This window comes from Juglans microcarpa x Juglans regia, chromosome 6D, assembly GCF_004785595.1.
Source record: "Juglans microcarpa x Juglans regia isolate MS1-56 chromosome 6D, Jm3101_v1.0, whole genome shotgun sequence".
Taxonomy (NCBI): domain Eukaryota; kingdom Viridiplantae; phylum Streptophyta; class Magnoliopsida; order Fagales; family Juglandaceae; genus Juglans; species Juglans microcarpa x Juglans regia.
This window is the reverse complement of record NC_054604.1, coordinates 36,317,460-36,333,081: the sequence shown is the minus strand read 5'-3', so window position 1 is coordinate 36,333,081 and position 15,622 is coordinate 36,317,460. Positions and strand designations below refer to the sequence as shown.

The following is a 15,622-nucleotide window of genomic DNA, read 5'->3' as shown; positions in this document are numbered from 1 at the left end:
CATGCTTATATGCAGAGAATCACGCAAAACTTTGAGATTCTTGACCATATCCAGTATCTTTCATTTTCAAGCAAATGGAACTTACACTTCTTTATTCATGAAATATTATTGGATATATATCTATATATATCACTTAAAATTTACTTATAAATTCTTATCAATATATATATGTATATATATATATATATATCAGTGCAGCTAGCAAAGTAAGACTCGATGTGAGAATATTGGTTGGTCTCATTCATTCAGATTAACATCATGGTCAGTTTTCTTCTCACGAGCAACTTAAAAACTACTCGTCAGCAAGTTTGGTGACTGTTTTGTCTGCGTGCAACTTTGCATGTGATGCCGTGTGCTGTCAGGCAGTATGGTGCACGTGTATGATCACAATAATTCAAATGTCCCATTTCTTGCATATGGTGTTTTTAGCTAGGCTTGATCCTGATAATCCTGATTGAATTTTGAAAGAGCTATGCATCTAACCCCATTACCAATATATATATATATATATGATCATTCTTATATATATGACATCTTTGAAAAAGAAAATACATATATAGATCAGATCGATCAATTAATTGACCAAAATATTTTAAGAACAATCTCTTCATCAGGATATCATGCATGTTGTTAGCTAGGTTGGACCCCACTAATTAATTATACTGGTCTCTATTCACTTCTCCATAATCATTAATCACAGCTTTAATTTTAAGAACTAATTAAACTGGCAAGGAAATCTACTGTCTCACAGCAATTAGTTTGTAGGGCAGGGACTATATATATATATATATACAAGTCACCCAGTTTTAGGTTAATATCCATCTCATGAGAAAGATACATATTATATATGGGTGACTTGATGCTTTGTGGCTAGATACCAGCGCCTTGTCATGGGTGACTTAATTGATCCATACCCCACAAATTAAATTATATAATATATACATATAGGAGAAAGGGCCGGTAGCTAGGTTAATTAGGCCCTTGTTTGACACTTTTGCTGTTTTTTTTTTTTTTTTAATCGGAATGAAATCTTCCTAAATCTTCTACCTAAGAATGTCATACTGCTGATGCAAAGTCAATAATGATAAATTAATAGTGCCTGAAAATTATATTAAGATGGTCCTATATATATATATATATATATTCATAATATATAATATTGTGATAAGCCATGGATTTTTTAAAATGAATATTTGATGTTTAAAGGAATTAATATTGAATGGTAAAAGGGTAGGTGAGGTGCGATATACACGTTATCGTAAAGGATAGCTAGCTAGCTAGCTGCATGCTTCTGTTGTAGTGAGACAAAATCCCGCATTAATGCCTCTCCTCCAAGATGATGATATTGTAAATAACAATATATATATATATATATATATATTAATTTTGCATGAAAAATAAAGTACATATATAGGTATATATATTCTTTTTCTTTTTTGGTATTATAAGGAAAAAATATTTAAGATATTAAAAAGCATGAAGATGCTGCATGCACCGATCGATCAGATCAGTACTGACCTTTGCTAGCTGCCTCATGTACGTCTGTGTTGTTTTTAAACTGGCCGGGGTTGATCAGAAGATTTAATTGATGACAAAAAATCGAAGGAATTGCATGCAGCAGCATGTCATGTGGTATTGCTAGCTAGCTGCTCATGCGTACGTAGTCATGTAAGTTTTTAGCTAGTATGCTCTATAAATTAAATATCATGCACATAATTACCTCCCTAGGCGCTCAAACCAGATATTTTCACATCAAAACAAGTAATATTTATAATTATATATATATATATATATGTATAATATGTTTTTAAATCATGATGATGAAGTAGTACTCTAGTATATATATTATATCATGATGAGCTAATACCGCCCAAAGCTATAAAAAAAAAATATATGTATATATCAAATCATGATGATCATCAGCATATATACCATAAACATGTCATTAAAAGAAGTGGGCAACGAATTAATTAGAGCCTTCTAGGCCATAAGCTAGCTAGCTACCTGATTAATGTTGTTAATTTCCAAAAAAAATTGATATTTTTTTATTATATGTTTGGTTACAGCCGAAGTCAAAGTACTACTCTCAATCGATACATAATAATTCTAATACCTGCAATATCATGATGAGGCCCATGTTTATGTTTTAATTCAACGGATAACATCATGATTATATAATGATCAACAAAAATTAAGTAAACGTGGTGGCCAAATTAAAGCATCATGTCTCCAATTAATTCTCACGAGATATATATATAGTGAGCTGATACTTAAATGTAAGGTGCGGTCGTGATCATATAATTAATATGGAGGCGTCGATCGACGTGCGGGATCATCGATCACATATTATTTAAGCTGCTATATATCTTATTTTAAAAAATATAAACATTAATTAATTAATTGGAATATGGCCGGAAATGAACTTTATTAGATCAGCAAACGTCAATTAATAGTACTTACAAATATTGATCGAACCAAAAAGAAAATGGAATTTCAATCCTATATATATATATATATGATAAACTTTGTTTAATTAAATGGTTGATAACTAGTCTCATTCCACAAAAGTAATAATTGTTATTTAATACAGTGGAAAGTGAGTCCAAAGAATATTAATTCTAGTATATATAATTTAAATATTGTACTTCAACATGATGAATTTATATATATATATATATATATATATATATATATATATATGCAGGTGCTCTTTATAATTGGCAATATATATCCTGTGAATTAATTAATTAAGTTCAAATTGTAGTGATAGGGGCATGGGGCATGGGGGTACTAATGACAAACAAGAGTGAAACATCCCATTTCATAACCATTTTTAATTTTACGAAATCATTTCGTTATTAAAGCTGCAATTCATTAGGTCGCTAAAAACAAGCCATTTAACAATATCCTTCTATATATATATGATTAATTATTTTCATCAGTCACTATTTACTATCTCGTATCTTATAAAAAAAAAAATAAGTCAGATATAAAGTATGCGGAAAGTGGCTGATGTATATTGTATGGCAAAACTCGTGTTTGGGGGGCGGGGTGGAATGGGGGGTTTTAAGAGCCGTGGTTAAATGGGAAAGGAATAATTAGATAGTGGTCATGGTCTGAGCAGGTCTGAGCATGGACTCTTGGCTGCAAAATTAGAAGAGATACTGTGCCAACTGCAAGCTACAGTACCACTGTGATTAAGCTAAACTAGGCTTTTAATTAAGTGAAATATATAAAGGAGAAATATTAACAAATTTTCTGCAGGAAACGTATACAAAATGGAAAAAAGCTACAATGCCTACCAATTTTTATTGCTCTAGACCGCTCGAGAATTTTTTTTTTTTTTACTTAATAATTAAGAAAATAGTTTTAAATATATTGGTGTATTTTTTTATTTTTTAAAATATTTAAATACATTAAAAAAATATAAATAAATAAATAAGTTGCCAAAGTAACTGATGGTAATAATGAGCGGCACTACTCTGCCGCTGGTGCTATCAAGTGGCAGAGTAGCACCGCTCTACAAAATGACGATACAATATATATGAACTGGTTTTAGGTTAATAGATCAATGGTAGTGATTTACCCTACAATAATTTGGCAAATCTCTTCTATGCATATGATCTAATGATCTTAATCGCAAATGTCAAACCATCTCTCTCTCTCTCTCTCTCATGTGTGGCATCTAAGTTCAAGTAGTACTTCCCCAACTTCCTATGACCCACACCAATATATTCTAAAGTACTCATATGCGTCACCATTCTCGATTATTTTTTCTATTATTTTCTCTCTTCATGTTCTATATATATACACTCATATATATATGGTTCCTGAGAGGCCAGCCTTCTCTCAAACCGGCCATGACCTCTTCTTCTTTCATCTAATTCTTCTGCTTTTTGGATGGAAAAATACTCCATGAACACTATGAGCAAGCCCACTTCTTCCAATCAAAGAACCTCTGAGCACTCTTCAGAGGAGAGTGGTTGGACTGAGTACTTCGAGGATTTCTCAGATCACAAAACAAGCAACGAACACAGTAATTGCTCTTCTGGTTCTGAGACCTCTTCTCTGGCTTCCGATGCTGCTTCTTTGGCCGGAAAAAGGTCTGACAGGAGTGAACAATTAGCTGGTGGCCGGGGCTCGTCTATGGTTAAAACTAGCAAGAGATCGTCGAGCTTCAAGAAAACGAAAAGAACAGGCCGAGCGCCAGCTTTGGTTGAAAATGCTTTAGTGGATACTGCTAGTTCTCCTATTAACATGAGTCCCAAGGTCAGGGATTTTCCCATTGTACATTTTCTTCATTTCTTGTTCATATTCTGATGATTTAATTAGTGGGAATTAACAATATATATATATATATAACATATTTTTCTTCACTGTACAATGTTTACAATAGGTATGTGATATGAATGAGATGGATATGGATGCTGATGAGCGGAATGATATTGATCATGCAAACATATCTCAGGTAAATAAATAAAAAATCCATGAATTCTCTTTAACTCCTCCTCCTCTTCTTCTTCTTCATGTGATTTGAATAAATATATTACGTACCTAACAATTAAGGTCCTCGTGCATTTTACATGATTTACAGGAGAAAGTTGTTGGCACTTCAGGACAGATAGATGAGAGAAGTGAAGTGCGTTTTGTTGGAAGAGACAGCGATTGCACAGAATTGAAGAAGAAGGGCCTTTGCTTAGTTCCTTTGTCTACGATAGTGAATTATCTTCGATGATTCCATGCAGTTTAATCATCCTTAATTATATCTTTGCATGCACCCCTCTGATCTCCCTTCTCATCTGATCTCGATCGATCGATCTCTGCTGCATGAACAAGTTAATGCTTGCAGATCAGTACTATTATCTATTGCCGAATTAATCATGTAATATTGAAACTGATCATCGAAGAACATTTTTATAAAGTGCTTTATATGCATTTTTTTCTTTTTTGGAAACATTACTTCTTTTCAGTACTGCTTAATTATTAATGCTGGCCCCTGATCTCTTGTATGAGCGAGGTGAAGGAAAATCTGTACGTACACACCAAAATTCAAATTAATTCCTGTAAAACGCTAATATCAACAAAAACAATTACATATATAAGATGAATGGATCAAAGACATTAATTAATGTAGAAGTCTAGGTAATCCCTCTTTGTCAAGAACTAAAAGAACAATCAAGTCATGATCATGCTGATCGTGATGAGGAAGTTGAGCGGTACTAGAAGCAGTACCGTATAATTATAATTAGCTAATCGGCCATGCATCAACAAGAAATTTGCTAGCTTCGATGATCTCCATAAATATGTTGGAGCTCCGGCCAGCTCATGCATTCCTTGATCATGATAATTAATTTACGATATCCTATCCTAGCTAGCTAGGGTTCTTGATTATACTGCCAACTAAGGAGCTGGCCGCTGAGCAATGCTTTCGAAACTAATTATATATACATACATATATACATATATATATATATATATATATATATATATATATATATATATCCTTCACAACCAGCTAGCTAGCAACGAATCCATTTCATTACAAGTGCATGCTTTTCTTTTATATTTGGTGATCATCAGTGCGTAAATGCAACAAGTTACGCATCAATGGTACTGATCAATATTTCATGACCAATAAATCATTTCTCCATAATATTAAATGCCAATAAATAAAGCGACTGGTTTTATTAATGCATGTTCCTTAATGTTATTAAGGTTAAGAGTAAAGATCAAATTAAAATAGCATAATATTAATCATGGACATGAATTATTCGTCATTATTCTCTTAATCATGATCATTATTTCATCGATCATTCTCTAATATTATGCCATCAGTACACACTACTGTTTTGAGTGATCTATTAATATATAACATTGTGGAGACTGATGATCTTAAAGCACATGATCATGTTTAGGCTCCATATATATCAGTACTTTAAAAATTCTTTAATTACAACAGATTGCTTGGCCAGTACTGTGGAAAAGCCAAAACAGCGGTTTTAATTTGGAGTCTCTATACAAATTGAGATGCTAGCAAGGTATTGGGTCAGTATTGAAAGATACACGTATCCACACAACATATTTCATAACGTAATATTTTGTAAAATAAGGATATTTTTATAAAATAATGTTACATCTTTTATAAGATATTTTACAAAAATACCCCTCATTTTAAAACAATATTATTGTATGACGTGTGTTTATCATTTTTAATTCTTTAGGAGCGAATTATGTTTTCATTCTTCATTAATCAATCAGCCAATTAATCAGACTAGAATAATTTGCTCATCATGTGATTGAAAACCCTATAATTTGGCCTTTCTTTATGTATATAACTGTATGATTTGAAAAGTTTCCTAAAAGAGAAAGACCATGAGAGCAGCTTAGTAAAAGAAAATCAAGAAGCAACCACCTAATTAAACCTAAAATATTGATCAGGACCCCATAATATCTAGCTAGCACCACCTAATTATTAAACCCATAATTGATCAGGAAGTTTAATTGGAAGCTGCTTTGTCACACACATGACCTAGATTAGATCCCACATGAATACGTTTGTATGGATACTGTCATCATCATCATCATCATCATCATCTGCTAAAGTCAAGCTCCCATGCATGCATGCATTCTTATGATCATGTACAGCTTGGAACAGATATTGTCGTTTGTAACTATAATGATGATCAAAATCCAAACTGCCCTAGGTTGATGAACTTTTATGGCATCCTCTCGTACTGAGTTCCATCATATCCTCCCAAAAATCACGTCTGTCCTTCTTTTGATGCAAAATATATATAACCGTCACATATGAACATGACGTTAAACATCATGTCTTTCATCAAAACTACTTTTTGGTAAGCCAAGTGAATCTGAATTTGCTGGATTTTGTTTTTTTATTTTTTAAAAGAATTGGCTCTAGTCTTATATTAAAGAATATAAAGGGAACAAAAAAACTGCGCATCCGGGGAATCGAACCCCGGTCAGTACCGTGGGAGGGTACTATGATACCACTACACTAGATGCGCTGGCTGCTTACTTCCTCTCTACTACTTTTAATATCATCTCTTGGACATGTTGACTACCTTAAACCATAGTTGATTGGGAAGCACACTTTGGTCTCCACTCAAATCGAAATATTTGTAAAATTTAATATTTAATACAAAAATATGAGACTCACATAAAAAAAATAATTTTTTAATAGTAGACCCTATTCTTTTTCAAAACGATTGTACGATATTTACACACTTCATGATTATATGTAGCATTACTCATTATTCTAGCTAATGTATGTGTCAATAAATATGCTTGCAAATATATTATACTATACTTGTTCATTTTTCTCTGGGATTGGGAAAATAATTTATTTACATCTTTTTGTATAATGAAACAGATAATTAGATTTGGGATTCAAAAGGGTCAAAAAGAGCATCAACGGAGGGAAAGAGAGAGGATAGAGAATTTCGTTTTGTCAGCACCATGGCTCCTCTGTTTTTGTGCTGTTACAGATTTATTTAGGGGAGAAGCGTGGTAGGCCACCACTCACAGATCCCAGAACGAGGGCACCAACCTGGCTCTGAAACTCATTGTTTATACATTGACGTTATGATGTTTGATAATAACAGGGTTAATTACAATTTGTTCAATCGAACTTTTTCTCAATTCATAATATATTTTTAAAATTAATAATTACATTAAAATAAACTCTCAAACTTTCAAAACTTTCCAATCTCTCCTTCAGTCTACCAGCAACATTAAATCTAACGAAAATTCACTGTAAAGATATAATTTTCATTTAATTTATTATTATTAAGCATATAAAATATAAAATAATATATACTATCAATTAATAATAAATTATTAATCATTAACCATATATAAAATTATTTTATACCTAAATTGCAAGCAAGTATAAATAATCTATGTACACAATGAAATTATTTGATATTCATTAACAATATATAAATTAATAAAAAAATTATTTAATGATTTATAATTTATTATTAATTAATAGCATATATTATTTTATATTTTATATGGTCAATGATAATAAATTATATGAAAATTACTTATTTACAATTAATGTTATATATATAAACAGCACGTGCAATGAATTTTCGTTAGATTTAACATTACTGGTAGACTGAAGGGATGGATTGGGAAGTTTTGAAAGTTTAATGTCCATTTTGATACAATTATTAATTTTGAAAGCACATTGTGAATTGAGCGAAAGTTCGGGAGGACAAAATATAATTATCCCATAATAATAATCCCTCTTCATGGGACTTTGAAAGTATTGGCTGTACTGCTTATCACGACCTTTGACCAGTTTAAGGCAATTTGAAAAGGGTGATTTTGATTTCATGCTATATAAAAGGACGTTCAAAGAAATGAGAATTTGGAACTTATTATAAACAAGACAGTTCATTCTGCATCTTTCACCTCCAAGGATGAATCCTGGAAAAGCACAGGTTAGAGGTTTATTTTCTCTCCGGAACCTTCTCGAGCAATTCTGGTATCACCTCAAAAAGATCACCTACGAGTCCATAATCAGCAACCTGCAATTGAAGGGTGTCGTTAGAGGGGCAAAAATCAAATGCAAGCAAAATTGCTATACACGAAATCTTGCATCAAAGAAGAGCATAAAGCAAAGCAGTTTTAAGTTTCACAGTGAGTAAAAGCATTGGGCACAAGGGTAATGCATCGTCCTATCGCTTTTAGAATTTGCTTTTTTAGCTCTTAAAGCTGAAATTGCTATGTTTGGATGTTAAGCATACTTCAACTCATCTCAAACCAATCATTAATGGGACCCACTATTTTTTTAACTTCCCATAAAGAAATTTAAATTCATCTCAACTTATTTCATACATTTAAACACATATCTCAACCTATTTACATTCAAATACATCTTGATAGGACCTACAAAACACTACTATTCACAGATCAACTTAGATCATATGAGATCACCTCAATAATCAAATGCAGCTAGTTTTCTTTTGGATGGTGATATCAAAATTATTATGACACTCAGAAATACCATTCATCAGCAGTTTGCTGAAGGACTGCATTTTCCTCGTGTGGCTGTGGGACCCATAAATTTCAGTATACATGGTTTTACTGTTGAATTAGAACTGAGAATAGTCAGAACTTCTGGTGATCTGATATCCCAAATGTAGCAGCAATTGAACATCGCGGGACTTAAGGAACCAAAGGCGAATCACGCATGACATAGAATTGGAAGGCTCATTTGAACATTCGATTACCATTACCTAGCATTCAAGTGTGTATATATATATTGAGAGAGAGAGAGAGAGAGAGAGAGAGACAGCGCAAAAAGGTTTAGCCATCACCTGAAATATGGGTGCATCTGCATCTTTGTTCACTGCAACAATGACCTTGGAATCTCTCATGCCTGCCAAGTGCTGAATGGCTCCTGATACACCAAAAGCCATATATAACTCGGGGGCAACAATCTTTCCAGTTTGGCCAACCTGACACAAAAAATAGTCAACTAAGACCAGGCAGCAAAATATATATAAGAACCCTACATTAGCACGATAGACTAATTATAACATTTGTAGTAAAAGTGAACAGTAAATATACCGATAGTTAATGCTATCAGAAGCATCCTACTTTCCCAAAGACAACAAGTAGAAAAGCTCTCATGCCAGTATGAGAATTTCAACTTATATACCGAAGCATCAGGCACACATACCACCAAAATTTTTCTTTCTTTCTAGAGAGAGAGGTTCCAAACTCAAAATCATCATAGCTTTCAAGTGCCAATGGACAGCTGGCACACTTTTATTTTCCATGTTGCATAGTGCCAATTAGGAAAACTGAGTTTGAACAATTTTTTTATTTATTATCATTTTTTTAACAATTTTAAGACTACAAAGAAACTGGAATTAATGGAATGAAAGGGATATCTGATGAAATCATGTCAAAATATCAAACGATATGGACAAAGTTGGAGATAACAATAATAGGTGTTACCTGGAGGTCATTAGGAACAAATCCCGCATCAACAGCAGCACGGGTGGCACCAACTAAGCGAAAAAAATCAACAAAGTTCCAAATTATACTAGCAGTAAAATAAAGAAACAAGGTCATATTGAAAACAATGGCTTAAATAGATTCAAGATGAAAGAACCTAAATTCTTTTTATATGTAAAATGTACCAGCTGCACCAAGTTTCTCTGCAAGCTTCTCTATCATCTTGAAGTTCTCGGCACTTTTCAACCCACGCCCCCAGTGATTACAATACGTGCATTCCCAAGATCAGGGCGTTCTGTATCCTGAGATGTCTGCTTTATATATCTTGAATTACCTATAGAATCTGTTGATAAGTACATAATTTTATGTCAATACGTGCATGGAGTTATCGGATAAATCTGATCGGTACAAATCACCCAATAAATAGTCAAAGCTTTATCAATGAAGAACTACAAAATGTGAATTGTTAAATCTCTTCTTCATATATATTCAAGTTGGAGAGTGGCCAACAAAATTCCTAGGAATTAGAAAAAGATAAACAGACCTTCACCAAAGGTTGAGAGATCAACCTGGGAGATAGGAGCCTCCTTAGATTTTGAATCAGCCAAGGTTGGTGACACCGGGAAAGATGTGGATCTAATGGTCAACATGCAAGGGTTGGCACCAGTGTAGCGAACGGTACAGAGTGCATTACCAGCGTATATTGGCCTGGCAAATGATTTTATTATGATTCATGTCAGATAAAAAATCAGCATTCGCCTTAGACACACAGTTAAGGCCTAAGAGTGAATTTGCATAATGCTACGGCACAAGGGGCAGCAACTGCTCCACCGTAGCAACTTTCAAGCATTTATTTTGATTATTGTAGATCTATATAGTGAGTTCAAAACTGTCAGTGATTGAGCCTAAGAAAAGTTTATGGCTAAAAAATGAGGTGAATAAGTCAGAGTCACACACCAGAGGTTTTAGAGGTAGTTGAAGTAAAAAGATTCTAAAAATTGTTCATCCTTTTCTTTGCTAATGTCAAGTGATGTCTGCAAACAATTCTACCAATGTAAATTAACCGACAAAAGATTGCAACGAAAACGATGTGGAGGACATGAATGGCTAGAATTTTTTACTTACGGGTAAATGGAATGGATTGTAAAGCCTGGTAGATTGTAGGTAAGACTGTTTCTACTTGATTATATGCCATCTGGAGTAAGGAAACATGCTTTCTACTTGATGATCAGTTTGTCTTGTTTGAGAGAGTAAAAAAAAATTCTACATACTGGGAATACTCGATAATCACAATATTTTGAAGCATTTTACTATTTATATATGTGTGCAGCACATCCTCATAACTTCTGAAAACAAGAGCATCCGGTGGCCATAAATTGAAATATTCGGTAATCTACACGGGAACGTTTTACATGGCACTGGCCAGACCCATAGAAAAAACAGATATAGGGACCACTAAAAACAAAAGCAATAACTACTTGTCAAAAAACAAAATCAGTAACTAACCATGTTTTATCTGTTTTAATTCCTTCATAAGAGCCACAAGAGGGAAAACACAGAGAGAAGAACAGATACAATAATTATAAAAATGCAAAAAAGAAAAATAGGCTCTTCTCCCATCGGGAGTCCTTTGAAGACATTGACAGCACAGAATTTCTAGTAATATAACTTTTTCTCCACCTAATGACCAAAGACCTCAAGTAAGATCCATTAGTTTTTAAAGCTGATGTAGTTTTGACATCACAAAGGCTACGTGGTTTCATTGCAGATCTACATGATTGAGGCCAAATTCAGGCTTTATTACAATATTTGGAATTCAAGAGAATGCAAGTGTCTTGACAGCCCATACAAGAATTTAGGGTCCTGAAAAGGTAGCACTGCAATCTGTCCTACTTAACTTCAGTTTGATAATAAGACCTCACCCAAGACCTGATCAAGTAGTTTGTCAATATCCAAACAACGAAATGGAGAGAGATGTAATACGATGCTTGAAGTCTGCTTGGTACTTGATAGCAACATTAACTCACATATCAATCAATAGATGAAATACCTTGAGAAGGCAATGTCAATCAAAGGAGCTAAACCACAGAATATACCTGACAAATAGATCAGACTCAGCTATTTCAATAACATCTGTAATGGGGGAAACATCTAAAAGAGCAGCTGCACGTGGTAGAATGTTTTTCCCAAATGAACCTGAAGGTGCAATTATGTGCGAGTAGTCACCTCTCTGCTGCACTAAATGGACTAGTTTAGCCCAAGGTTCTGCTATTGGATGTGTAAATTTATCTGAATCAGCTACAAGCACCTGTGCATGAAATAGCATCAGCCAACTTTCAGAATCCAAAAATATTATGCACTTGAACTGTGTTTCAAAGACAAATCAGTGTAAGATGTCAGGATATTGATGGAAGTCTTAATATATTATTTCTATCCCTGAATACTAACCATGAGAAAATCGAATACAATTATATCTTGCAGATTGACAATATTCTGGGCTTTTTCAACGTGAAAATTTCTTGCTGGCCACAATATGTAACTCTTAGAAAATATAGCAATGTCGTTTCAATTTAATGGGCTGTATGAAAAAAGACCAAAGCAACAGTCCTAATATTCAATCCCACATTCTGCCTCTATCTTAAATGAATATAAGAGGAAATACCAAAAACCAGGAAGTCCATGCAGAGTAATGAGGATTAAGAGTGTACTTTACCTACCTGAGAAACTGAAGGATGGCATGAGGCAGCATGTGTGGCAGCTTCTTGAAGGGAAGGACCTGAGCCGGCCAATAGCACGGAAATGGAGTTGTCCTTGCTTAAAACATTTGCAGCCACTACTGCACTCACAGATGGTGCCCTGATAGAACCAGCTTCATGCTCAGCAAGAACCAGCGTGCTAGCCTACAAAGAAAAAGCACTGTTGACAGTCATTGCCAACTCTAACCTGCAGGCCAGTGAACCTGATCAAAGTGCCCTTTGCACATAGTTTCTTCTTTTCATGTGTTCCAATATGTAAAGAGAATAATGCCTTCCATTAGCTTTTGTCTTTTGGTAATTTAATGTATGTTGGAACATCTAAATTGTCTTGACTGAGGTTTTTTTCTACTTTTTTAGGATTGATGCTTCGAGTGAAAAAATAGGGCACCTCAAACGGCGTAATAGTCTAGGAAAAAGCTGGTCGAGATGATGCATATCCCTTTATATCAAAATATAGGTATCAGATTCTTTTAGTTCATTTGTCTTCCGTGCCTTCTTTGTAGAAGAATCGGCTCCTTGACCAAAAAGTTCGTCCATAATTTTTAGTATGCACAATAATTTTCTCTTTAACGGTTTAACCAAAACTCATTGAATCCCCATTTTGAGTAAGGCGAGATCAATTATATCATTCTTGAAACAGATTGTTTTCTTGTGTGTAAACCTCACAATTGTGAAAAAGCTTTCCGCAATGCGAGTCTCAACAAATACAATACTAACTCACGATCGATATTGCAATATATAAATAGATAAAATAACAATTTTAAGCCTGGAGCGAGTCACCTAAAAAGCGTGTATAAGATCCTACTTTGATAGTAAGACTACGTCTCCTTTTGAAACCACTTATCTCGAACAAGGTAAGCAAGATATACACATTTCGGCGCATTTGTGTTCGGAAATCCAGAAATCTCAACCACTATATTATAAAATCGATTATGCGATGCTAACATTTTGGCATCAATTTCACATGTATTGTAACCACCCTCCGCTCTTTCAGAGCATTGAATTAACATCAAGAACATCGAGCTCAATCATTCCATATTTACAAACATATACACGCAGATAGATACATATATGGGCTTGGATTCTTCAAAATAAGAATGATTTACACAATCAATTACATCATACATGCATGGTTCAAGGCTCAAGCATAGATATTTGAGAGATAACATACGGATCGAGAAACGGATGCAAGGGAAAGATACTGGGATGTGCGGCACGGAAAGGTGGGTTTCGAGAAAGCTCTGAGCATCGCACGAGTTGCCATTGCTTGTCTCAGCTTCCCTCCTCTGCGAGATAATGATTAGGACGACGATGGGAACTCGACTTGTTTAAGGAAGGCTCACAACGTCGTCGTACTTGGAGCGACAGGTCAACAAGTGGTGCCCGATCATCAAATACGACGTGTAGCCTACTGCGTCTGGCAAGTGCTAAATTATAGTCGTTTAGCCAAGTGATGTTAAACAAAGATGAATCAAAAGGAAAATTCTACAACTACAATACCATCACATTATTGTTCCACTACGTAAAATATAATATATTTATCACTATTAAATAATCTTTTATTAAATAATTATTTATCATTCAATAATAATAAATATGCCACATAGCGGAATAATGATGCATAACATTATTCAAAACAAAATGATAAGGAAAATGTTACATCCTAGACTTCTTATCTTATTATTATTTTAGTGGTATCATCTACTTCAGTTTATTTTTCTAAAATGTAAGAGATTTAAAATGATATAAAATGCATATTTACGTGATGTGATGAAAGTGTACTAGAAATCGTTAGGTATAAGATAAATTAGGATTCACTTAGTTAAAAGTTCATTATCAATAATAAAATGAAAAATTAAGACAATTAAAAGATAAAGTAAGATGTTGACTGACATACAAAAATGTAAAAGCTATATAAAGCAAATGAAACTACGCTATTAAAGAGATAACTCAAAATAAAGAAGAAGACAATAGATTACAAAGGTGAAAGACCGAATATACACTCTCTATGGACCTTATTTCTCTATACGCTCTTAGTACTCTCTCTCTTAGCACGTCTGCATGGATAACATCTTAGCATATCCTAAAAGAGAGAAACTATTTATATTCGTAAATTATGCAACCGTCGCATGATTATTTTGAAAAAAGTAAATAAAATATGAGATCCACATAAAAAAAAATTTAATTTTTTAATAGTGGACCTCACTTGTTTTCAAAACGATTATGCGGCGTTTACGCACTTCACAGTTATATGCATCCTAAAATCATGAAAATGTAAAATCATCAAATATAGTAAATTTTACCCTTAAAATAGAGCATATAACACATTCTTTAAAGACTAAGGCCTCGTTTGGTTAGATTAGATAAGATAAAATAAAAATTAAAAAATAAATAAAATATTGTTAGAATATAATTTTTTAATATTATTTTTATTTTGAGATTTTAAAAAGTTAAATTATTTATTATATTTTATGTGAGAGTTTAGAAAAATTATAATGATTATATTATTATACGAGATAAAATGAGATAAATTATTTTAATGTCAAATTGATAACCAAACCAGACCTAAATCGAGACAAAACTATGAATATCGTGAACAAAGCTATTTTTTCTCTACATGTCAAGCGCGATTTGTCGAATCATGACAAAACTAATATTTAATTCATTTATAAGAACAAAACCTTCCTAGTTTCATGGCAAATTATAAAAACGCTTCATCATATTTGGCATACTTGCATTTAGTTTTCCAATCAAATAACATAGAGTAATGCTTGCACATTTTTCATTGTTTTGTAGCCGCTGACCATTTTTCATGTTCTTACAAGAACAAATACTGGTTGCCTTCTAGTACAATATGTTACTAAATATTAATT

General features: G+C 33.3%; 2 protein-coding genes and 1 non-coding gene across 4 annotated transcripts; 1 reads left to right on the top strand and 2 right to left on the bottom strand.

Annotated features, from left to right (window-relative positions):
• Positions 1-3,806: 3,806 nt before the first annotated feature.
• Positions 3,807-4,954, top strand: LOC121234045 (vascular-related unknown protein 4-like). Of its 2 annotated transcripts, none has more exons than XM_041129853.1 (4): positions 3,807-4,269; positions 4,397-4,468; positions 4,595-4,744; positions 4,778-4,954. In XM_041129853.1, the coding sequence occupies exons 1-3, from the start codon at positions 3,901-3,903 to the stop codon at positions 4,733-4,735; spliced, it is 582 nt and encodes a 193-aa protein (XP_040985787.1). In that variant the 5' UTR covers positions 3,807-3,900; the 3' UTR covers positions 4,736-4,744; positions 4,778-4,954. The 2 variants fall into 2 exon arrangements, with proteins under 2 accessions (XP_040985787.1, XP_040985786.1); XM_041129852.1 differs by having other exon boundaries at positions 3,809-4,269; positions 4,595-4,738; positions 4,772-4,954.
• Positions 4,955-6,954: 2,000 nt separating this feature from the next.
• On the bottom strand, positions 6,955-7,025 carry TRNAG-CCC. Its single transcript has one exon. It is a non-coding gene; the product is annotated as a tRNA-Gly (tRNA).
• A 1,229-nt stretch (positions 7,026-8,254) lies between these two features.
• On the bottom strand, positions 8,255-14,075 carry LOC121235124 (electron transfer flavoprotein subunit alpha, mitochondrial). The gene is given in 9 exon segments (XM_041131372.1): positions 8,255-8,555; positions 9,348-9,488; positions 9,994-10,046; positions 10,179-10,244; positions 10,247-10,336; positions 10,538-10,701; positions 12,090-12,301; positions 12,711-12,893; positions 13,921-14,075. Coding segments are annotated over 9 exon segments (1,080 nt in total). The 5' UTR covers positions 14,014-14,075; the 3' UTR covers positions 8,255-8,477.
• Positions 14,076-15,622: the final 1,547 nt, after the last annotated feature.

Coding starts and splice junctions, on each gene's coding strand:
- LOC121234045 (XM_041129853.1), top strand. CDS start 3,901: ATGGAAAAATACTCCATGAACACTATGAGCAAGCCCACTTCTTCCAAT. Junction 4,270..4,396: donor CTATTAACATGAGTCCCAAG/GTCAGGGATTTT, acceptor TGTTTACAATAG/GTATGTGATATGAATGAGAT. Junction 4,469..4,594: donor ATCATGCAAACATATCTCAG/GTAAATAAATAA, acceptor CATGATTTACAG/GAGAAAGTTGTTGGCACTTC.